Source organism: Acipenser ruthenus, chromosome 1 (assembly GCF_902713425.1).
Source record: "Acipenser ruthenus chromosome 1, fAciRut3.2 maternal haplotype, whole genome shotgun sequence".
NCBI classification, from domain to species: Eukaryota; Metazoa; Chordata; class Actinopteri; order Acipenseriformes; family Acipenseridae; genus Acipenser; species Acipenser ruthenus.
In genome coordinates, this window is record NC_081189.1 from 73,963,311 (window position 1) to 73,989,213 (window position 25,903).

General features: G+C 38.1%; 1 protein-coding gene across 1 annotated transcript in view; it reads right to left on the reverse strand.

The window, feature by feature from the left end:
- LOC117421276 (methylcytosine dioxygenase TET2-like) overlaps nucleotides 1–25,903 on the reverse strand; it is a 54,472-nt gene that overhangs the window by 17,389 nt on the left and 11,180 nt on the right. The window contains exons 2-5 of the mRNA XM_034035465.3: nucleotides 4,533–7,752; nucleotides 3,919–4,009; nucleotides 3,679–3,772; nucleotides 2,828–3,036 (exon numbers count right to left, since the gene is read on the reverse strand). Of these exons, the coding sequence (XP_033891356.3) occupies nucleotides 2,828–3,036; nucleotides 3,679–3,772; nucleotides 3,919–4,009; nucleotides 4,533–7,707 (3,569 nt within the window). The 5' untranslated portion in view covers nucleotides 7,708–7,752. The remainder of the gene's footprint in view (nucleotides 1–2,827; nucleotides 3,037–3,678; nucleotides 3,773–3,918; nucleotides 4,010–4,532; nucleotides 7,753–25,903) is intronic.

Here is a 25,903-nt window from a genome sequence, read left to right on the forward strand (position 1 = left end):
GGTTGACTGGTGCACCATTACTCCACTCCCAGCCACTGAACTCTGTAGCTCCTTCAAAGTGATTGTTGGCCTCTCTGTGGCTTCTCTCACAAGTCTCCTTCTTGTTTGAGCGCTGAGTTTTGAGGGACGGCCTTTTCTTGGCAGTGCCTGGGTGGTGTGATGCAGCTTCCACTTCCTGATTATTGATCCAACTGTGCTCACTGGGATATCCAAACACTTGGATATTATTTTGTACCCTTTCCCTAATCTATGCATTTGTATTACTTTATCTCTAACTTCTGTAGAATGCTCTTTGGTCTTCATTTTCCTTCAGATTCACAGCCTGACCAATGATCCTTCAACAGTGGGGTTTTTATGCAGAAAATGTGACAGCAACTTTAATGGTTCACAGGTGGAGGCCAATGGTAAGGTAATTGTGTCCTCGTTAGGGCAATTTCTTTCATCGGTGTAAACTGGGAGTTTCCACAGCACAGGGGTTGAATACTTATGCAAGCAAGATATTTCAGTTTTTTTATTTTTCTTAAACATATTTCCCAACATAAAACCAATGTCACCTTACAATGATTGATTTTGAGTTTCAGTGTTTTAAAATAAAATATCAAAGAGAACGAAATTTCAATGTACCATTTGTAATTCAGTAATATGAGAGAATTGGTCAGGGGTCTGAATACTTTTGCAAGGCACTGTATATGTGTTGAAACAGCCAGAAATAAAAGGTGATATTCTGTACTTTTGCCTCATATTCATCTTTTAATCGTATTTTCATATTGCTTGAGTGTACAGCAAAAATAGCAATTTTGACTTCACTGTCCCAATACTTATGGAGGGCGCTGTGTGTATGTATGTATGTCTGTGTATATATATATATATATATATATATATATATATATATATATATATATATATATATATATATATATATACAGTACTGTGCAAAAGTTTTAGGCAGGTGTGAAAAAATGCTGTGAAGTAAGAATGCTTTCAAAAATAGACATGTTAATAGTTTATATTTATCAATTAACAAAATGCAAAGTGAGTGAACAGAAGAAAAATCTACATCAAATCAATATTTGGTGTGACCACCCTTTGCCTTCAAAACAGCATCAATTCTTCTAGGTACACTTGCACACAGTTTTTGAAGGAACTCGGCAGGTAGGTTGGCCCAAACATCTTGGAGAACTAACCACGTTCTTCTGTGGATTTAGGCAACCTCAGTTGCTTCTCTCTCTTCATGTAATCCCAGACAGACTGATGATGTTGAGATCAGGGCTCTGTGGGGGCCATACCATCACTTCCAGGACTCCTTGTTCTTCTTTACGCTGAAGATAGTTCTTAATTAATTTTCGCTGTATGTTTGGGGTCGTTGTCATGCTGCAGAATAAATTTGGGGCCAATCAGATGCCTCCCTGATGGTATTGCATGATGGATAAGTATCTGCCTGTACTTCTCAGCATTGAGGAGACCATTAATTCTGACCAAATCCCCAACTCCATTTGCAGAAATGCAGCCCCAAACTTGCAAGGAACCTCCACCATGCTTCACTGTTGCCTGCAGACACTCATTCGTGTACTGCTCTCCAGCCCTTCGGCGAACAAACTGCCTTCTGCTACAGCCAAATATTTCAAATTTTGACTCATCAGTCCAGAGCACCTGCTGCCATTTTTCTGCACCCCAGTTCCTGTGTTTTCGTGCATAGTTGAGTCGCTTGGCCTTGTTTCCACGTCGGAGGTATGGCTTTTTGGCCGCAAGTCTTCCATGAAGGCCACTTCTGACCAGACTTCTTCAGACAGTAGATGGGTGTACCAGGGTCCCACTGTTTTCTGCCAATTCTGAGCTGATGGCACTGCTGGACATCTTCCGATTGCGAAGGGAAGTAAGCATGATGTGTCTTTCATCTGCTGCAGTAAGTTTCCTTTGCCGACCACTGCGTCTACGGTCCTCAACGTTGCCCGTTTCTTTGTGCTTCTTCAAAACAGCTTGGACAGCACATCTGGAAACCCTTGTCTGCCTTGAAATTTCTGCCTGGGAGAGACCTTGCTGATGCAGTAGAACTACCTTGTGTCTTGTTGCTGTGCTCAGTCTTGCCATGGTGTATGACTTTTGACAGTAAACTGTCTTCAGCAACCTCACCTTGTTAGCTGAGTTTGGCTGTTCCTCACCCAGTTTTATTCCTCCTAAACAGCTGTTTCTGTTAATGATTGTGTTTCAACCTACATATTGAATTGATGATCATTAGCACCTGTTTGGTATAATTGTTTAATCATACACCTGACTATATGCCTACAAAATCCCTGACTTTGTGCAAGTGTACCTAGAAGAATTGATGCTGTTTTGAAGGCAAAGGGTGGTCACACCAAATATGGATTTGATTTAGATTTTTCTTCTGTTCACTCACTTTGCATTTAGTTAATTGATAAATATAATCCATTAACATGTCTATTTTTGAAAGCATTCTTACTTTACAGCATTTTTTCACACCTGCCTAAAACTTTTGCACAGTACTGTATATATATATATATATATATATATATATACAGTATATATATATATATATATATATATATATATATATATATATATATAATTTTTTTTTTGTGTATATATACTTTTTTTTTTCTCTCTTCAGTTTTTTGCTATGGTTTACCCTGGTTTGCCATGTTTATTGCTATGCTTTACCATACCTCACCAGTGCTTACCCATGCTTTATCTTGCTTTCACCTATATTTATTAAAGGTGCTCAAATGCTTTTGGCAGGTGTCATTCTAACTGACTCGTTTCTGCCGCAGTGAATGCTATAGCAGTCAAGGTTATGAAGGCTGTTCCTTACTCTTCGTTTATTGCACATCTCCGGTTCGTGAGAGCACCGTGTTTCCGCAAGGTTTCACTCAGCTCCGTGTACAGTGAGTCAGCAAGAGTAGTAGAGATGCCATCCCACAATAGGATCAGGATAACTATGGTAGCAGTTTCGCATCTGTGGCCAGCCCGCTCTCGCACCAGGACAAGCACCTTCTCCTCCACACCACTCCTGCGGATCACCTGCAGTGTACATGCAAACCAGGCATTAGCTAAGGTAAAGGCTTTCTGACACAGGGCTGAGCAGACAAAAGTTTTTTTTTGATTTTGCTAAATTCTAGAAATGATACAAATTCACACATACCTATTTAAGACATTTTGTCAAAACCATTATTGTTCATGCTATAATTGCTGTATACTGTTTATTTGTAATTGCTATAATAATTGACAGTAGATTATTGGGGGAAGCAATTTATCCTCCTTATCTGGGTCATGATGGCTGGGGCCAGTGAATTGGGTTTGGTGTCAATGTGTAAGTCTATTAATTAATAATAAAAAAAAATCTAAACAATCATTATTCAGTTACCAATTATTGTCAAAAAAGTAAGACTCAAGGACAAAAATATGCCTTTTGGCAACTAGGATTGTACGTTCCAGTTAATTTCCTAGTTAAATATTGGCTTTAAAAATAAATACATGTTTAAACTTTCACTTATTATGAATGTAAAACCCATCATGAGTAGCCCTCCAATAAGTGAGTTCTTTGTACAACATTTGTATGAGACTACATCCGTGTAACTATGTGCCCATAGAAGACTTTGAATAGATACTGAATTGAATACCAACCCACTGAATTAATTCATAATAAAAATAAACATCTCTTACCCATTTAGCGATGGGGCACCCTTGTGTGCTCTTTCCCTCCTTCCCTGTATAGACAACTTTCTCAATCCTGATAGCTTTTCCTGATTTGCCAAACCTTAGAAAGAAAAAAAAAATGTTAAAATGTCATTAAAAACTGCTGTATGGGCCAGTTTTGTACATTACTGTGAATATTTTGGTGTAGAAAGAAGAGGTGTTTTATCAAGCATTGTCCCCCATCGTTTTTTTTTTTTTTTTTTTTACCTAGTTTCCATGATTTCCCTGATAGCTGCTACATTTGGTGCAGCTCCAAGATGAGTATAGTAGGGACCTTCATCTTTCTCACTGAGTTGTTCTGCAAAAAAAAAAGAAAAAAATTCATATAGTATGAATCTGTGTTTAAGCATACAGCACCTAATTCTAAAGCAACAATTATCCCAGTATTTGTAACCGTATTTTTGACAATATTGTACTTCCTGGTAGTGTACAACTGTAACATTATTAAAATAAATATCAAATTGATACACATAGAATACATTTAAAAGTAAACATTAATAAGATAAACTGGTATTTAAAAAAAAAAGTAAAGTAGTACTTAAAATGGTACTATGTCATTATGTATGATTTAAAACGTCTAAATTTATTTTCTGATTAGGTAAGATGATCTAGTTCTATCTACTGTACCTTCCATGGTTCATTATAAGAAACCCTGTAAATGTATTAGGTAGATTCAGATTCATGAAAAAAATAATATTGCTTCTACTAAAAATAACCACTGGGTGGCATAGTTTTGGAGACATTGTTGTGAGCTTTAGTATTAGTATTATTGTAATTCTGTATAATTATTTTATAGGTTGAAAATCTCAAAGTATCCTTACCAACACAGTGACAGGATGGGAAATCATACTGAGTTTTAATTGGTGTATCCAGTAGGTTTTTGATAGGAGTATCCATCAGTTTTAGAGGAGATTGTAAAAAATTGTTAAGGTTGTGGTCTGTAGTTCTCTTGGTTGGTGTAAAATCAGAGGACATCCTTTTGTCCTCCCCTCTTAGGTCGACGTTGGTCGACAGAATGGTTACAGCGCCTGTCGTTTCAACTTTGACCTGCTTGGGCGACTTTATAATCATATCTTTTCTTTCAAACAAGGGGGAAAGCTGGTACTGTTTGAGCTGCTGCTCCATCGTGGCAATGATGCTCTTCTGCTGACAGTTCAACGGCAGGAATTCTTGTTTAATCACGTTTCCCATCATTGCATTTCCCATTTCTCTGGCTTGCAGAGGCACAGAAGGCTTAGACTGAGGATTGTGTTCACTTTTGATGGACTTCAGTATCGTTTTAAACTCCTCCAAGTTTTGATGGTAGGCTTGTTGTTCCTGCTTTTGCAACAGGTGCCACCGAAGGGCAGCATGCTTGTGAACTTCCCTGTGATTTTGATTTGGGAGCTGTTCTGGTTGGGTTTTAGCACAGGGTTCATGTGATTCTGATTTTGTATATATCTGTGAGTGAATATGGCCCATGACTTGTTGGCTGAAAGAACTTTGCCCTGGTTGAAGTTGTTGCTGTGGTGGTGGAGGGATACCCATATGTGTCAATTGCTGTCCGTGCTCTTGGATTTGTTGTTGTTGCAAGTATTGCTTTGGGGCTCCAGGACTTCGAAAGTACTTTGCTTGCTGCATATCTTGCATTTTGTTGAACTTATATTGCTCCTGAGGAATGCTATCATCGGCTTTCCCATATGAAAAGTGTAGAGAGTTATTTTGGGGAGGCTGTGTGCTTGGTAGGGTGGATTCCAAGTATGGATCTACAGAAGGTTCCTTACTGGGAGCATTTGCTAATGTTTCTGGCTGCATTTGGTGGGATTTGTAGCTTGATGTTTTAAGTTGCCTTTCTAACCTGATGAACTCCTCCAACTTCATCCTATTCAAGAGCTGGCGATCAAATGACCTTTGAATAGGATCTTGTGGAGGACCCATTTGTACACCCTTAGTGTCTTGAGAAGAGTGTTGCTGCAAGACCTGTTGTATCTGTTGCTGTTCAGACTGAGGCTGATGTGGTTGCTGCTCCTGTAAAAACTCTGATGACAGCATTTGCTGTGTATCTTGCGTATTATCACATAAGTGCTCTTGCTGTAGCTGAGGCTGAAACTGATTTTGTACCTGCTGTTGGGACAGATTGCACTGCTGGTTTCCATGATGCAGCATGTTTGGCTGGTTGTGAGTTTCTGCTTCTACCACTGGAGAGGTTTTTGAATTCTGTTGTTCCCATTCAGCAGCCTGCTGGGTTTGATCCTGTGCTAAACCAGGTTTGTACATTTGGGGCATCTGCTGCTCCTGCTGCTGTAATGTCAACTTTTGGAAACTCTGCATTTGAAAGCCTTGCATCTCCCCTGTATTCTGTGTTTGCGTTTCCCCCTGACTCTGCATCTGCTTGTATTGCTGTGACAATGCATTTAAATCCTTCCACGTTTGAGACATGACTCCTTTCTGCGAAGGCTGCGAAGAATTCAGATCTATCCAATTCATCTGAGGATAGCGGTGTGCCTGCTGTGATATTTCACCAGCTTCCCCATTAAAGGGCATTTCATTTTCCATCTCACTGCTTTGCTTTTGCTGGGTAATTAGGTGCTGAAGAGCTTTCTGCCCCTGCTGATAAGGTGGCTGTGGTTTCAGATCATTTGCAGAGATCGGTGGATCTTGAATCGGCTGTGGTGGAGGTAGTTGGTTCTGTAGCACAGGTGAAATAGGTGAGCCCAGAATGCCATTATAGTCCCGTAGCTGTTGCTGTGTAGCGTATGGCACTTTGTGTTGAAGGTTCTGAGGCTGTGAGAGGGGATTGGAAGCCTGTGACCGATGTCCAGTTTTAGATTCCTCATTTCTGATTATCCTTTCCATTTTTTCATTAATGTTTTCAAAAGGGTTGAATCTGTCTACTTCCCCAGCATAGGGCTCTACACTTAGGCCTGCATTTGGTTTGTGGAACATAGCTGACATCTCAGATTCATTGGAGAAACACTCTGTGTTGGTTTGACCTTGTAAGCTACTCCCAGGTCTCGCAGGTTGAACTTTGCTGGGCACCTGCCCCTCGTGACATTGCTGAGTTGTCACCGGAATGTTCTGCAGGTTGTAAGATTGCTGCTGTTTAGGCTGCTGGGGCTCTCCTTGAAACTCATTTAGGAAGCTGTCCATGTTCACTGGTGTATTATAGGTATTGGGGGTGTGGACTTCTGGGGAGACTGTATCTGGCACTTGAGGATGTGTAGAAGCAGAGGTCTGGGGTGAAATTGCCAAACCTGGGGTGTGGGGTGAATGTGTTGCCTCGATGGTCAAGTCATTTGCAACAGGGCTTTTGACAGCATGTTCCTGAGATACAGTGTTCTGCAATGCAATGGAAACATGGTCTGGGTAATACTGAGACAATGTTTTTTCCAGGAGGTCACCGTGCATGTTTTCCATGGAGGAAGGAGAAACTGTAGCACCATTGGAGATTGGCACTTGCTTGTTCCTGGGTAGAGAAAAAATGTCCCTGTTGTAATAGTTACAGTTTTTCTTGTCCTGATTGTGTTTCTGAAGTTTAGGGCATTCAGGACCGTCACATTCACACTCTAAAGGCTTTTTTAGTTCTGGAAAACTATTTTGTGTCCTTGCTATCCCCAGAGCTTCTTTTTTGCTACACACATTGATCACATTGTTTTCTGCTACTTTACTTTCTTGGCCATTTACCTCCAAATCTAATCGGACTTCTTTGGACGCATGAAGCTCCAGTAATGACGATTCACTAAAAGCCTGCTTTATTCCATTCTGAATATAGGGGTTATTTTCAATTAAGTCTTGCATTATTGCAGGGCTTGAATAGTTTTCTTGTTGCCTCTTCATGTGGTTGACTCCCAAGTTACTTTTAAAAGGGTTCCAATTGTTATCCCCATTGATTTGGTGTTGGAGTGCTTCTGGTAATTGGTTTCCATTCTGCAATTTTGTGATCAGATTTTCAGTCTGATGAACATTAGCAGAATTCAGTCTCTTGTCTGCCACATGACTGGCCCTCTCCGATTCCATCTGGTCTGCTCTGGGGCCATCCACAAGGCTGCCCTCTGAACGTACCTGAAAATCAGAAAGAAAATAAAAGGCTTTATGGTTGCTGTTTTTTACATGGCACAAAGTCCTGTGAACCTGAAGTATAACACACTTGTGAAATCTAAATTTCTGTCTGTAATAGATTACAAAACAGAAGGCCCTAAATCCTTAAACCCTCATCACTGGATTAACTGGTTCAAAAGACATGTCAGCATATGAATCCTCTGGAGCAGTTATAATAATAAAACCTACAGTTATCATTCGGATTTGTTTATACAAAAAAGACCTGTTAGTCCATTCAAACTTTTGAACAATAGGGGAGCTCGTCTGACTTAATTTGAAAGACATTATATCCCCTCTAATTGCTTTGAAATCAATACCCTCCAAGCCGAGGCTTACTGCACAGCACACCTTATGCTTAACTATATGAGTTAATGCTAGGTTATAGCAATAATCGTAATAGCAAATAATGTAGAAACACATCAATGAGTTAACAAGCTTATGTTTTAACTTTAAAAATTGCTTGCGTGCCAGCATTTTTTGTCTGGGGGATTACTGTCAGGAGTTGAAATAAAGTAAAACTGTCTTAATCTTCATTGTTTTAGACAGCATTCATTATTCCACAGTCCCTAATCTTGAAAGTTCTTATGTCACAAATTAACAAGTAACAAAAACACAGTTTAGAAAATGAGTTAATCATTCGACAACTTAACTGAACCATATATAATTAATGAATTATATATATATATAATTACCCATGGGGAATTCCTCAAGCTGTTTAAAAACATGTTCAAGCATTTGGTAATTACTTTTTAAACTTTATTTTCAGCTGTGTACCAGAAACCAATGAGCTCAGTCCAGAATATTTATTACAAAAGGGTGAATTCACTGCAGAAGTCAACTGTAAGTTTTTGAGATGGCTTCAGTGCTCCAGATAAGCTGTGTAAAGGGTGTTTTATGCATTGTAAAAAATATGAATTGCATATGATATTTAAATTTAAAGTATAACCAATATGCATAGCAATTTTGCTGCAAAGCTTAATTTCGCATGTTATTAAACTTCTTGTATTGATTCCCAGCATTTCAGTGGTCAATTGTGAATATACAGCATGTGGTAGTTAGAAATGACGGGACAGCTTGTAGCCTGCCTGGGAACTGCCAAAAACATGTGACCAGAATAAGCGTGGGTTTTCAATAAACAAAACAAAACAAAAAAAATCCATATGGTTGAATCCACTCACTTGCAGTGCGTGTTTGAGACTGGTATCTTGATTTTGGATTCTGGATTTCTCGATGCCTCAGCCTAACCTACCAATTTACCTGTCTGTCAACCACATTTCTAAGGTAAATGTATATAATAAATACAATATATCGTGTTTGGAGAGAGTCAGGATGCTTTATATTGCAATAGCAAGGGAATCAATCAGGAATACAATATTATCGTTTCTTTAGAAATATACACTATGTGCATGCAGTTACATGTATTGCAGCGTTGGAATACAAAAAAATCTGTTTCTGTATTTATTGGCTTCACAGCGATATTGTTTGTGGTCAATAAAGAAAATAAGAATAATTGTTGTTTTTATTGTGAAACCACATTTTGTACAGTAAAAGCAACATTACAGTTAAAATGTAAGGTTGTAGTTAACGCATACCCCACAAGTTAGTATTAAAGCATGTACAGTATTTATTGAAAGTACTCATGACTTCAAGGTAATGTACATTTTAAATTATTCACAACCTTATCTGGAGTGCTGGATGGCTCCATTGAAAATTCTTAATCTTGGTAAATGTGGACAAAGTCAGTGTCTTGATTAGATTTTAAGTAAATCTGCTGGTGACTGGTGACTGTACTGCACTGAGACAAAATAAACATAGGGAAAATACATGTGACATCTTACCTGTTGCTTTTTTACTGAGACATGTTAAGTACAGTGTATATATCTTTTGCTGAAGTATAAATACCAAAGGGGGTTTATTTAATTGCAGAGAACATGACCCAAGTGTAGGTCATATAAGTGGATATGTTGGTGGATTTAACCCCTCCCCACACACACTTCCAAACAAAAACAGTAATCACAAAGCAGGTAATCAAAAACAAACCGTATTGTACTGGCAAAAATACAGTACAATACAGTTTTAAAGTTACTGTCCATTTTACAAACTTTTTTAGTACAATAACTTAATTATCGAGTTTAAAACTATGAACCTCATTATATGCGTTGTTCTTTTTGGTGGATGCACTCTGCATCAATAGCATATAAGACATCAAACATCTGATTAGGATCAGGCCCAAATAAGTGTATGCATTCTAAAGCCTGCTGTGAGTCATTGGAGCAGATGTACACATAATATCTGTCTGAATGAGAGCACTCTTTCTCAGCTGAGGAACTAAAAAAAAAAAATACATATTTTTAACAATACCTGGCAAACAAACTTTTCTGTTTGCACAAGTTTTACAAATCAGGGTTTGTCTGCAAGCCAGAAAACATACCAGTTATTCCAGATTACTTCTAGTCTTAGTTTGAGTTATTCGTCGATACTGCCAAGCCCTACCTATAAGTTACTGCTTTTCAAAAAAGTATCCTGTACCGTAGACCCTATCTACATTAACAGTATAATCATTAACCCACCATTTCCAGAAAAAAAGTCCTACGTGCAACTCTAAAACCTTTTTAATATCATCATTGTAGGCACAGAAGGAAGCAGTGATTGCTTTAGCGTCTTTAGAAGATCATTGCATAGACAACAAGTGAGTGTTACAATGTCTATAGAGTAGAATACTTTCAGGCAGGACGACTCTGGCAGAGTTCCATTTTTGATTTGACATCCCTCAACAAGGCGCTGTGAGAGCCTAGTGGACTGCCAACAACCCCCTGATGTGGCCACAAGCATGTCATAGAGAGACTCAAATTAACCAGCTGATTTATGGTTGAGGTAAATGAGTTACCTCCTTTATCGAAACTGTTTAGACCTTTGTTGATGGTTGCTAGGAGTGATGACATTTGCGTGTGTACTTAGAGAGTTAACTGCCTTAAACTGCAATACTTTACATTCGCCAAATAATGTCAGTTATATATTTATTTAAACGGTACAGTTGCCTCCCTTAAAACACATAGGTTAATTTACAGCAGGGCCCGTGGTGCACAAATTTAGCAACATGTATTTCCACTTGGATGGATTCAGTTGTTACTTAGCAAAACCAGTCTGCATACTATAACATGCCAAGAGGGCAATTTGGTCTTTTAACATCATTATTAAAGGCATGAGAAGAATGAGATTTCTGCAACACATCCCTCAATCTCTGAACTATATTCAAACTCTACAATCCAATTTCAAATTTACCAAACTGTTAACCCTTTCTTTCTACATATAGTCATACCAATTTGTAATTTGTATAAATGTAGGCCATGTCTCTTATTTGTTGTCATTTGCCCCACACCCTTTGCAAGTACTGTAAGAGGTATATTACTCAAAACACAATTACTTATAGTTGGTACTGGAGCCGCTGTACATCTGCAGTGCACTGATCTCATTATTATCTACACCCTGCATTATCAGGATGCCTTTCCATCAAGCAAATACTGAGAAAAAAAAGAAATGGGCCTCTCTTGAAATGCCCTTGAGGACTGAAGTCTTCAGTCAGCAGAGATACATAAATGTCAATCACAGTTCCTTAATGGTGTGACCTGGTTTTGCTCCACAGCCATGGAACACATTACAGTTTCTGTTTTTCAGCAATTTATGCTTGTGACATTTAATGTGACTGCTGCAGCTTCCTTTGAGATCACAGCTTTTCTGAGAGACAGCAAAACCTACAAACCCTGTTCTTAGAATGTGGTAGCTGTAAATGTTCTAATATTAGGTTTCATTAGGAGAAACCTACCAGTAAGTTAATAGCCGTCAAGCTACTTGTGAAACATCTGAAAGTGTACTAGACCACATGCTCCGAATATTAATTTATTTGTAGTACTGTACATTACTAATGTATTCGTACCTGAAGATATACACATTTATAAGGGCAAATGTGTTTACTTTCTGATTTGTGTTATGTTTGAACTATTTAAGAAAATAGTTAAAAAATAATACATAATCTAAATGAAGAAATTGGACTTTAAATAGAATGTTTTAAAGTTTAGATGCTAAACAGTGGCAGACCAAAAATCAAAATCTAACCCTTAGCGGTCATATGTCGGACCAGGTCCGACATTACAATTTTCCGTTTCCTGTCCGACATCATCAAAACGATGTAAAGGACAGGTCACTAGTCGTTTTTTTCTCAGGAAAAAGCAGAGAAAACCATTCAATGGCTGAGCGAGACCGATAGGAGCCGAGAGAAGCCGAAAAAAAAGGATCTGAGCAATACACATAGCCCTGGCACCACAGAGATAACACGGCCATAATCAAACAAGATAGCTGCTTCCGCATCCAGCAATCAAAGAATATCACGGACATTTGCAGAGCTTTTTGAGATGTTATAGTAATAAAATAATGACTTGGATCGCATTACTGAGGAGTTTGGTGATAAAACGAGTGATCAGGAGATGATTTATCAGTATGCACGACTATGAAGAGGTATGTGAAAAATACAGCGAGCAAGGGGTGGGGTGCGGTGGGGTGGCGCGGGGCTGGAGATGCAGCACTTGAGTGTCCCTGTTGATATGCAGTGCCTTTTAAACCTGTTTTACTGTGGGGAAAAAAATACTTTTAAACAGCGTGTGTGAAAATAAATTGGACCTGACGCGCCTGATACGTGCTGAATAAATGGACCACTAAGGGCTAATAGTGAATATGAGTGTGTTTAGTGCATTTCTCCCTATAAAAAATATACATTTCATATGAGACTGAATAACCCTATTCAATTTCCTTCAAAAGCACAGATATTCTTAGCAGTTTTTGGTATGTTCACTCAAAGCAAAATATAGACTGCACCCCATGCATTGAGTTTGTTTGCTTCACATAATTATTAATGCATGACACATAAGCAGCATCTGCGAAATAATTACTGCACTCAGGCTAAACTCCATAGTCTAATCCATCATAATTATGACCTGCCTTTTTGCAGATGCTATGAAGACTGGTTTAAAAATAGCAGATTACTGTAAAATACAATGGCATATCACTTCAGTAGAAAGCAACGTCGGATCCATTGAGTGCAATTTGACTTGCAAAGCAGCTAAGATTTTACATCAGCATGATTAGCTTAGTAAGGCAGTGACGTTTATTATCCTGTCATATTTATATTCACTCTGGAGAGAGACAAAAAGCAGCAAGTTACTTTCTCAAGTATAAGACTTCATATACATTTTTTTCAAAGTTAATTTGCGATATGCACATTTTCACTATAGATAAAATTGCTGCATCATGTTACCTTTTCTGTAAATCCCATGGTCTGATGGCATTAAGATTATTGGGGTGAGTTTGAACTACAGCACATGAAGCGATCAGATACTTTAGAGCCACATCAACATTTCATCTATAGCGTTGTCTTTGAAATATCTGTGTAAAGTGAATAATACAGACAAAAAAAATGAAGAAAATTCGGTGGAGCAGTGATAATGTAGCTAGTCTTAAAGTGGATTTTAAAACCTTTGGTTAGCACTTGTTTCCAACTTTGTTGCTAAATAAACTCTGCTTGTTATATAAATGTGTGTGTCTTGTGAGCCTTTTTGACTTTGTGGCTACACTACTTTCCAAACACAGTATTACACCCTTATATTGTACTAATTCAAAATGCTATCATTCACATTGATATGATTATAAGTTCTTTGTATGTACTATGAAAATAATTTTTAACACTTGTATGCTAAGAACTATTGTGTAAAATAATAATTAGAAAATACGTCCAAACATTTCAACAACTTTTGAATAAACTTGTTATGAACTATGTCCTTTAATTTATTGCTTAATTGTATTGCTTAGAACTGTAAAACCTTAATAAAATATGTTGTGTCTTACTTTGATAAAAATCTCAACTTCAACTACAGCATTTTGCATTGAAAAGATGCATAGTGTGTCATGTGTTGTAGTTCTCTGTGCTTCTAAATTGCTAGGAAATATATATTCTCATTAGCAGGCCAGTGACCCGATTTGTCTCCCACACCTCCCCCATCAGGTTGAGTGATCCAATCAATGATTTATCATATTGTGGAACAGCTGCTCACAGAGCTGCTTGGAATGAAGAAATGGATGGCAACACAGAAAGCTGGATGTGCCTTTTTAAAAAGGGCAAGTGCACTGTATCAGCAATCCTATAGAAGGATTAGTAAGTACAGTTATACACCTGTGACACAACACTAACAGACTTCATCTGTATAACTTCAATTTCAAAATTATAAAATATATTACAGGCACACTAAATATCTTTGAATACCTATAGAAGTTTTACATTCTTATGTTTTTTGTACAATGTATATGATATATTAGATTTAAATTAACCTTTTTAATAATAGCAATGTATAACTTCTTACTTCAGGAAGCATGTATGTATAATTAAGTTTTCAATAGAGTCTGAGGGAAGTGAACTTCAAAGTTGATGAAAATCTGCAGACAAACTTCCTATAAAACCCACAAACCTCTACAGAAATTCAGTAGAAGTGTATTAGGTCAATGGTAAATAAACTGATGCATAGCAGTTTAAAATTCACCATTGAAGAGATAACATCAATTTTAAGACATGTTGCTGTTTTCAAAAAATGTTCTCCATGTACAAAGTTGAAGGAATAAAATTAAAAGAAACTTGATTTGTAATTTTGGGAAAGTGATGTGATTCCACACTGTACTATATTCTACATCTAAAGTCAACATTGAATCTATCCCACGCCACATTGCAGCTTGTTCCAGAACATTTACTTTAAAAGGAGATCAAACAAGTATTTAGGGCTGTTTCTAATGGAGTGACTCTATAGTGTCTTAATGTAATTCATTATGTAAGCCATCATTGGCTTACATAACTCCACTACTCCGCTCGCTCCACTGGCTCCCGATCACCGCTCGCATCCAGTTCAAGACTCTTGTACTAGCCTACAGATGCCTTGACCAGACTGCACCCAGCTACCTCCAGACCCTCATCTCTCCCTACACCCCCACTCGACCTCTCCGCTCCGCCTGCACTAGAAGACTGGCTCTAACTCTGCTACGCTCCCCTGCCTCCAGAGCCCGCTCCTTCTCCACCCTTGCTCCGCAGTGGTGGAATGACCTTCCTACAGATGTCAGGACTGCCCAGTCCCTGACCACATTCCGGCGCCTCCTTAAGACTCACCTCTTCAAACAGCACCTGTAGAACTCCTCTGTTTGTATCCTGGGACACTATCACCCTTCATTTAAATGTGCTTTATTTTGCTCTTATCTGCCCCCTATTTTACTGCATTTAATCCTGTACTTCAGAATACTGTAATCTGCCAAGTGTTTAACTTGTATTTAATCATATCCTGATGTAACTATCACTATTATCTGCTGTATTATTGAATTGTGGTTTGTCACACTTGAACAAAAGTTATTGTATTTCTTGCTCTTATTGTATTACTTGTATTGTAACACTTGAAATGTATTTGCTTACGATTGTAAGTTGCCCTGGATAAGGGCGTCTGCTAAGAAATAAATAATAATAATAATAATAATTAGTTTATTTAAATGATCTAAATCGCAGCAGAAGGAAATACTACTGCACTTTAACTCTGTATTAATCTTACTGGTGTTTTCACTCATTGACCCACTTATTAACATTACAACATACAATACAAATACAGTGAACTTAGGTCCCCAGAAAATTTACTGCTCTTGCCTGGTTCTCCTTCCATCTCTCCTCCTATTTCACTGCTCTTGCATGGTTCTCCTCCTATCTCGCTGATCGCACTTACCGGGTGTCCCGGCGTGGCTCACCCTCCGCCTCTTGCTCTCGTTCGACAGGTGTCCCCCAAGGCTTAGTCCTGGGACCCCTCCAGTTTTCTCTCTACTCTCATCTCCTCCCATGGCTTCTCGTATCATTTCTATGCTGATGATGCCCAGATCTTCCTCTCCTTTCCTACCTCTCTACCTGCCTCTCTGCCATCTCCTCCTGGATGCACTTGCATCATCTTAAACTCAACCTCTCCAAATCAGACCTCCTTTTCTTCCCCCTTCCTCCCTCACCAATGATCTCTTTATCTCTATTCCTCTTGAATCCACCAAGAACCTCGGTGTCACCCTCGACCCTTCCCTCTCCTACTCTCACCACATCTCTACTCTGGCACGCTCCTGTTGCTTCTTTCTCAGCAACATCCACAGAATTTACCCCTTCCTCACCGACTACTCCACACATTTCCTAGTTCAGGCCCTGGTACTGTCCCGCCTTGACTTCTGCAACTCCCTCCTGGCCAGCCGCCCGCCCCTGCTATCCGTCCACTCTAGCTCATTCAAAACTCTGCTGTTTGCATTGTCTTTTCCCTTCCCCGTTTCACCCAAGCTACACCGCTGCTCTGCTCTCTGCACTGGCTCTTGTACTCGCCTATTGCTGTCTTGATCTCTCTGCTCCCTCCTGTCTCCAGACTATCGTTTCTCCCTACACCCTGTCTCGCCCCCTCTGCTCCTCCACTACTGGCAGATTAGTTGTACCCCCCCCCAGCTCCCCTGCTTCCAGAGCCCACCTTCTCCACCCTTGCACCCCAGTGGTGGAACGACCTGCCCACGGATATCAGGATTGCTCAGTCCCTGACCACCTTCCAGCGCCTCCTCAAAACACACCTGCTCGGACAGCATCTGTAAACCCCACAACACTCGACTATACTGGACTATGTGGCACCCAATTGTACCAGTACTTGTACTTGCACTGAACTGCTCCATACCTTGTTGTATTCTACTACTGCTCTGATACTCTTATAGGTATCCGTATTCACGTTTTTTGCAGTTCCTCTTATGTGAAATCAGTATCATCCATTATCATACTTACTACATGCTCTTACTGGACTTGACTCATATAAGCAAATATTTTCACTATAACTTAACTGCTCTTAGTCGAACTCGCTTTCAAATGTAATTATTTACTGTATTCTTTGGTTTGCTCTTATTTGAATTTGATCTTGTTTGCTACTGATTTTATTGTACTTTATACCTGCTCTTATCTGTATTATGATATGTTGTACTGTGATATTTTGTAACAATTGTAAGTCACCTTGGATAAGGGTGTTCTCTAAGAAATAAATAATAATAATACTAATACATTTTAGGGTGGCAATATTAAGATCTTAGAGCAATATTAACATAGACCCCATCAAAGTGTAACATTCATTTAGAGCCCAAGTTAAAAACAGAACAAACTAAAAGGTTTTTAAGAATTGGATGGAAAATCTGGTTATGTTAAAAATTATACATCAAAATATGAGAAAAAGCAGGGTTTGGGTGTAGTGTGGGCACTAAAACCAGTGTTTTGTAGCAATATCAAGTTAGCCTTAAAAGCCTTGCATGTTACATTAAATGTAAAAAGCAGAACCTCCAGCGCCTCTATCATAATTAGAACCAGGCTCAGAATGCCCATGAAAAGGAACATTGCACTTTATAAACTGCAGTAATACAGGGTGCAGAGATCAGTATGTTTCATTTGGAATGCTCCTTACCAGTCAGTGAAACATCACAGTTGCTTGTGATCATATTGGAAAGAGCTGTCAGGCTTCAAACTACGTCTGTCCAGCTTGTCCTGGTATATCATCTGTAACCGCTTTAAGAATGCTATATGAAAAATGTACATAAAAACCAGAGCCTATTTCTGGCAATGGCCCATCAGAACTTATTAGTATGACTTATGGATTGGGCTATACTGACCCTCAAAAATGAAACACATGGAAACATGGAATATATTGTACAGTTTATGCATAAATGAATGGCTGGCTGAAAGAATAGGACTGTGGCAACACTAATAGGAAACAGCTACAATAACACATATGCAATGTATTCCATCTGTCCTCTAGAAAAAAGATAGATAGCAAGATTGCATGCTTTCACAAACTCTCCAATTGAACACCTGTTAATATCTGCTGACATACATTCATATACCTTTTTTTTATACTGCACAAATGTAGCAATCTCATATCTTTTAGATATTGAGTGGGGTTCTGATATTTGTAGAAATAGATAGTCTGTTAAAAAAACAAATGGTACAATTTTTCAGCCATAGTTGGACAATATTATTTTGTTGGTTTAACCTGTTCTTGACTGATAAGAACATAAGAACATAAGAAAGTTTACAAATGAGAGGAGGCCATTCAGCCCATCTTGCTCGTTTGGTTGTTAGTAGCTTATTGATCCCAGAATCTCATCAAGCAGCTTCTTGAAGGATCCCAGGGTGTCAGCTTCAACAACATTACTAGGGAGTTGGTTCCAGACCCTCACAATTCTCTGTGTAAAAAAGTGCCTCCTATTTTCTGTTCTGAATGCCCCTTTATCTAATCTCCACTTGTGACCCCTGGTATTTGTTTCTTTTTTCAGGTCTAAAAAGTCGACACTGTCAATACCTTTTAGGATTTTGAATGTTTAAATCAGATCGCCGCGTAGTCTTCTTTGTTCAAGACTGAATAGATTCAATTCTTTTAGCCTGTCTGCATACGACATGCCTTTTAAACCAGGGATAATTCTGGTTGCGCTTCTTTGCTCTTTCTAGAGCAGCAATATCCTTTTTGTAACGAGGTGACCAGAACTGAACACAATATTCTAGGTAAGGTCTTACTAATGCACTGTAAAGTTTTAACATTACTTACCTTGATTTAAATTCAACACTTCTTACAATATATCCAAGCATCTTGTTGGCATTTTTATAGCTTCCCCACATTCTCTAGATGAAGACATTTCTGAGTCAACATAAACTCCTAGGTATTTTTCATAGTTCCCTTCTTCAATTTCAGTATCTCCCATATGATATTTATAATGCACATTTTTATTGCCTGCATTCAATACTTTACACTTTTCTCTATTAAATGTCATTTGCCATGTGTCTGCCCAGTTCTGAATGCTGTCTAGATCATTTTGAATGACCTTTGCTGCTGCAACAGTGTTTGCCACTCCTCCTATTTTTGTGTCGTCTGCAAATTTAACAAGTTTGCTTACTATACCAGAATCTAAATCATTAATCTCGGTCACGTCGGTCTTGACAATACTCTCGATTATCTTATATCCTCATCAGGCCACGTTACATGAGTGTTTGCTTTTCTCGAGACATCTGTTTCTCGTGAAATAAATGTGGACATGGTGCCATTTTGTGTTTACATGTAAAACCTCTCATTTCCCTTCAGAATGCCTACTTTTCCCCGGTCTCAGTCTTGGTCTCAAAATTTTGGTCTTGACTACATATATCTTGTTTGATTACAGTTTCTTGTTTTTGATTGTGAAAATGATAGTGTAGCATGTAATAAAGAGATGTGATAACCATTGAGAGTGCAATGTAAAACTCCCTTAGTTTTTACCTATATGTCCCTGAAGAACATTTACTCTCAGATCTTGAAGATGGCTTTACCCTCATACTAATGTGGAAACGTTTAAGCTATGCTTGTGCTAATAATTATGAAAATCATCATGATCAACTTACCCTATTACAGAAGAAATCTAAATTTTGTTTATTTGAAGAAACAAAATCCTTGAATATAGCTGTAAGCCTTTATGTCCATATATCCAATTTTCATGTAAAATGCCTCTTTTGTTTGCAGAGCCCCAGGATGTGTGAGAATAATGTTCTGAAATGTTAATTCTACATCTCCATTTTGTGCAGCAAATAAATCCCTTGTGACTTGTCCAGGACGTAACAGACTGGTTTCATAGATCCTGATAAACACTAATCTTGAACTACCGATCCTTACCTTACTGTAAGATTAGTGCTAATCGCTGTCTTTGAAACCAGCCAAACATGTCTGTAGTCAGGTTATACTTCAGCCTATGTGAATTGGAGCATTTACTCTTCCATACACATACAAACATGTGCTTTGGCTAATGCCTTAATAAGTGTGTGCCACTATTGTAGTCTATAACTTTAAAGGTAGTTTATGACTTTACCTAGATTCTCACACCACCAAATATATTTTTAATTTCTAGCTATAGATCGTTGAGCACAAAAAACAGTTTGAACCAAATATCACCTGAATTAAGATTTACATTACGGACTGCAAATTTAAACAATTGCAGTTTATGTCCAATAATGTTACCCAAGCCTGTATAGCTGGCTTAAAAAACAATATCCCCCACAGCCTATTCACAGCTTGCCACAAGAAACTTATTTACCTCACAAACGTAGAGATGTTATTTAATACAGTATTAAAACAGAACCCTTGCCAACCATTTGCAACCCCCTGGAATTAGCTTTCAAATCTCAGTGAAATCCAACTCCAGTACCCCTACAGAGCCAAACCAGAGTTCATTGAACACCAAGCTGCATGTCACAGTTGGATACACCCACATAAAAAAAGAGAATATAAGATAACAAAGCCAGAGACCCCAACTGAGAGCCAAATGCAAAAAATGTTAATGTTGACTGGGCTTCTTTGAAACAATAGCAATATTGGTAGCACTCTGTGCACAGTGCATTTAAAGATGATTTTTTATACACTACCGGTCAAAAGTTTTAGAACACCCCCATTTTTCCAGTTTTTATTGAAATTTAAGCAGTTCAAATCGAGTGAATAACCTGAAATGGTACAAAGGTAAGTGGTAAACTGCCAGAGGTTAAAAAAAAAAGTTTAGGTTACCAAAAACTGAAAAATAATGTACATTTCAGAGTTATACAAAAAGGCCTTTTCCAGGAAACAAGTAATGGGTTAACAACTTACAGCTGTTCTGCAGCAATGGAAGTAAATTAAGCCTTGAAAGTTGATGCTAACAATTCCTACAGGTGTCCCAACTTTTGTTGATTACTTACAAACCCTCTGTCTGTATAAAAGCAGTGTTGGAACAGACTGTGTTACTACACCCTCTTAAGCATTATTTGGACAGTATTGTACTGCAGGAAGTAGTATATTGCTCTCATAATGGCGAGAAAAAGGCAATTAACAAAGGAAGACAGACAGACCATTATAACCCTTAAAAGTGTAGGTCTTTCCTTTAGAGAAATTGCAAAGAAAGCCAAGGTGTCAGTGAGTACAGTTTCCTACACCATCAAAAGGCACTTGGAAACTGGAAGAAACTCTGACAGGAAGAGGTCTGGCAGACCCAAAGCCACAACAGAATCAGAAGACAAGTTTCTGAGAGTCAACAGCTTGCGTGATAGGCGGCTCACGGACAACAGCTTCAAGCACAGCTTAACACTGGTCGAAGTAAGCAAGTCTCAGTTTCAACTGAAGAGAAGACTTCGAGCTGCAGGTTTGACAGGTCGAGTGGCAGTAAGAAAGCCATTGCTAAGATGGCAAAATAAGAAAAAGAGGCTTGCCTGGGCCATGAAGCACCGCCAGTGGACTACTGAAGACTGGAAGAAGGTCTTATGGACCGATGAATCAAAATTTGAAATCTTCGGTTCATCACGCAGGGTTTTTGTACGCCGTTGAGTAGGCGAAAGGATGGTTCCTCGGTGTGTGACACCAACTGTCAAACATGGAGGAGGAAGCGTGATGGTCTGGGGCTCTTTTGCTGGATCCAGAGTCGGCGACTTGCACAGAGTGAGTGGCACCCTGAACCAAAACTGCTACCACAGCATTTTGCAGCGCCATGCAATACCCTCTGGTATACGCCTAGTTGGTCAGGGGTTCATCCTACAGCAAGATAATGACCCAAAACATACCTCCAGGCTATGTCAGAACTACCTTAGAAGAAAAGAACAAGACGGTAGGCTTCAAATCATGGAATGGCCAGCACAGTCTCCAGACTTAAACCCCATCGAGCTGGTTTGGGATGAACTGGACAGAAGGGTGAAAGCAAAGCAACCTACAAGTGCAACACATTTGTGGGAACTTCTGCAACAGTGTTGGGAAGAACTTTCCGAACAATATTTGATTTCCATTGTAGAAAGAATGCCACGAGTGTGTTCGGCTGTTATATCTGCAAAAGGTGGCTACTTTGATGAGTCAAAAATTTAGATTAAATTTTGTTAAACAAAACGATTCCATAATTTCTTTTTTATCTCCAATTGTTTATTTGTTCTATGCTTTAATTTCAGAGTACACTGAGACATTAAACTGCGTAAATTTCAATAAAAACTGGAAAAATGGAGGTGTTCTAAAACTTTTGACTGGTAGTGTGTATATATATATATATATATATATATATATATATATATATATATATATATGTATATATATATATATATATATATATATATTTACTCTCATTTCAAAGCCATTGGTTTAAAAAACAATTATTAGTGCAACTGGCAAAGATTTTGAAAGCAGTGTTAGCACATTAAATCAACAGTCTTCTATATAGATTATTTATGTTCATATTAAGTTACAAGCCCATTTAAATAACACAAGTAAATACAATATTTAAATGAATTATAAATAATACCATGTTTTGTTGACTTTAAAGTGCACTTTATCGTTAAAAAAAAATATATATATATGTTATGAGGTATCTTCTACAGTAGATTTGGTATGTATGTCAGTTTGTGCGTGTGTAAATTTGTGTTTGTTTTTACCAAGTTAATTTATAACGTGTGTTTAGGAAATATTCTCAGCTACTGTGAGAAATGAAAGACGCTTCACTGTCCTTGAAGGATTAAGCTGGCAATACTTCACTGCTTCTGTTTACTGATAAGGGCTGCTGCTCTGAACCACGCTTCTCAAGTTCAAACAGGGACATGGAAGTTTGCGCCTGCCCTGCCGGTGTTGTAGCAGTCGTAGCACTTCTAATTGCTAAAGCACTATCAAGATATCCATAAATCAGCTGGGTGGCAGCACCCTTTTTCTAGTGACTAAAAATAACTTATTCTCACAAGTGTCCATTTCCCTTCAGGACTAAATAACACTATTAATCTTTTCCTGTCTTAAACCAAAGCAAAGAGTCTGTTCTTCCACTATCCCGGCTGCAAATGTATGTAAACTAAATCATATTTATTACTCAAGCTAATAAATGTGTTAAAAAAGCAAAACAAACATAATTCAATCATTGAATCAGGTTCAATATATACATTGAAAGAAACAAAATAAATAGTGTTTTCCGTGTAACAATTATTTTGAATGAGGTACATTTTCTACTTGGATTTAAACTTGGAACCTGTGTTTGAAACACTAATGTATTTGGTGAATACGTATAAAAAAAACGATGTCATCTTGAGTACTCTGTATGGTCTTATAGGGGGTAAGTAATCCAGTATTAGAGAGTGGTAAGGGCAATATGGGTTGGGAAACTAGGTCACTAAAGTAGACTGCAGTGAGACTGTTTTCTTGGGGGTTTTTTTGTTTTTTTTTTAACATCAGAAGCTTAAGTTAACACCCAGCCAATGCAGCACACATCTGTTTTGTTCAACTCCTGGAAGCTCCATTTTGAAAACACGGTTGCTGTTGTTTTTTAAATTGTAGCCATCAGGGCACATGCATACAAATCTCAAGACAACTGTTCTGTAAACAAGTTACTTAAATGTTAGGCATAAACTGAAGTTTCATGTGTCAAAGTAGAAACTGACTTCTTGTATCTAGTCAAAGCGAGAATGTGTTAATCCCTTTACTGGGACAGAATACCAGTATCAGGAACTCCAAATGCATTTTTCTCAGTTGGAAGTTGGCAAGTACTTTCAATGATGGCTTCATTTGTTGTAGTAAAACAACTCATAATAGTTCTGACTCATATTGTACCAATGATAGTTAGTAAAAACCTACTCTCCCTTGGGTTTATTTATTTTTGCTAAATGAATGTTGACCTCAGTCAATTTGATGTTTTCCAACCCCCTTATCAAATGCCCCTATCTGAATCATCATGGCAACAAATCATTTTCTACCCAGGTTGCATCATCCCCTAGTGAAAAGGGAAGGATGACACTTACTTACAGCACAAACTATCGATTTCAGTATAATCATGTGAAAATTGTAGTCATCAAATGTTGATTAGTCTTTCCCATTTCTAATGTTTCTATCCAATTTCATAGTTGTGAGAACCGAAGCACAAGGAGCTCAAGTGACTCAGAAATACAGCTATGTACACTCATACAGTACAGCCCGAAAGAATATCCTCATTTAGAGAACGCTAAAACATAATGACTACATTTACACAGTACATTATATTCTTTTATAAAAAACCTTCACCTATAAAATTATCAGGCATCGTTAGTGTTAAACAAAGGGTAATTCTGAAGAAAGTAAGCTTACTGTTTTATACAACATTACAGTTTCATCTTAAAATAATTAATACAATTAAAATGGTGCATTGTTATTTTTGAGAGATTCATTTAAATACAATGTGTGCTCTTTTTGTCTTCTTTCATTTAGAAGATAAAAACATGTATCTACTTGTGGCAGGGTGATAAGCTTGCTGGCTGTCTTTCTTGTTTCCCCCTTCACTACAAAGAAGTCCTTTTGACATCACCCACACAAACTGGTTCAGCAGGAATGAGAAGGCACCAACTGCAGAGAAGCCTACAGCTGCTCTACCTCTATTACTAAACTGCAGAGAAGCCTACAGCTGCTCTACCTCTATTACTAAACTGCAGGGAAGCCTACAGCTGCTCTACCTCTATTACTAAACTGCAGAGAAGCCTACAGCTGCTCTACCTCTATTACTAAACTGCAGAGAAGCCTACAGCTGCTCTACCTCTATTACTAAACTGCAGAGAAGCCTACAGCTGCTCTACCTCTATTACTAAACTGCAGGGAAGCCTACAGCTGCTCTACCTCTATTACTAAACTGCAGGGAAGCCTACAGCTGCTCTACCTCTATTACTAAACTGCAGGGAAGCCTACAGCTGCTTTACCTCTATTACTAAACTGCAGGGAAGCCTACAGCTGCTTTACCTCTATTACTAAACTGCAGGGAAGCCTACAGCTGCTTTACCTTTCCTACTAAACTGCAGGGAAGCCTACAGCTGCTTTACCTTTCCTACTAAACTGCCAAAGAGTCAGCTGATAGGGAACAAGAACCTACAAAAAGAACAGAAAGAGATCTGCCATTTTTAAAAAAAGGTGTGTCAAAAAACTTTTTTTTTAAATATAAATAAGTATACTTTCTAGATATCCACTAACAACATTCTTAGTTTCACCTACTATTTTTCATCAGAAAACAGACACTGTCAACCACCATTTTTTTTTTTACATTCTCCCAAGTCAGCGGCTCCAGCTACAGACGCAAGTTTCTCTACCCCAGAAACTTGCTTCCCACCGCATCACTCTGAACTACACAAGACGGATCCAGCCGTTAGAGGTCGGAATGTTGTCTGCTTGGTTACAAAACATTGAAATAATAGTGGAATCTTAAGTTTTAGAAATATTGCACTTTGCAGATTGTTTTTCTGTATTATCTGGCTGAATTGACCTCCCACTCTAATCTTATACTCCAATCCAGTTTCTTTGTAAATCAATATATTTGACTGGTTTAATACACAGCCTCAGCTCTTGCACAGTGCAAAGCTAATTCCGTTCAAAGTGCACAGTATCCATGGTGACCACCTCATTAGTAGTACACCAAAGCCATCTGCTCAAAACATTAACTTAGCACCAACAGAATGCTTGGGTTAACAATCCCACATGTGTTTTAAACATTGATTCCATGGGATCAAAGGGCTACAGGGCCATGTTTCTTCTAAATATATGAACAGTAATTCCAATAACTGCAGTAGTTGCCCAGTAAGAACATTTACATAGAATAGTTGAAACATAATACATGTATTCTGTCAAATATAATGAAATAATGTTACCTATTTAGTTAAACTGTATTAACCAATTCAATAATGGTTAAAAATAATAAATAACCACAAAGTAGAGGAACATCTTGTTAAACAGCGAGCAGTTCCAAATTGTATTATAAAGCCATATACCTCCACTCCCAACCTTAGATATACCATTTATAAAACCCTTAGAAATCTGAATTTAATTAGTTGTAATGTACTATAAAATAATATATATCCTATTATCACATAAAACATTGAGAGACATTGATTCAAAAGATGAGAATGAATAAAGTATAGCCTTCTAAACAACAAAACACAACAGCTTGTCAACTGACAGGCATTAAAAGAATACAGCATTATACAGAAAAAGTATATATATATATATATATATACTTTTTTTTTGTTAAGTATCGTGTTTTT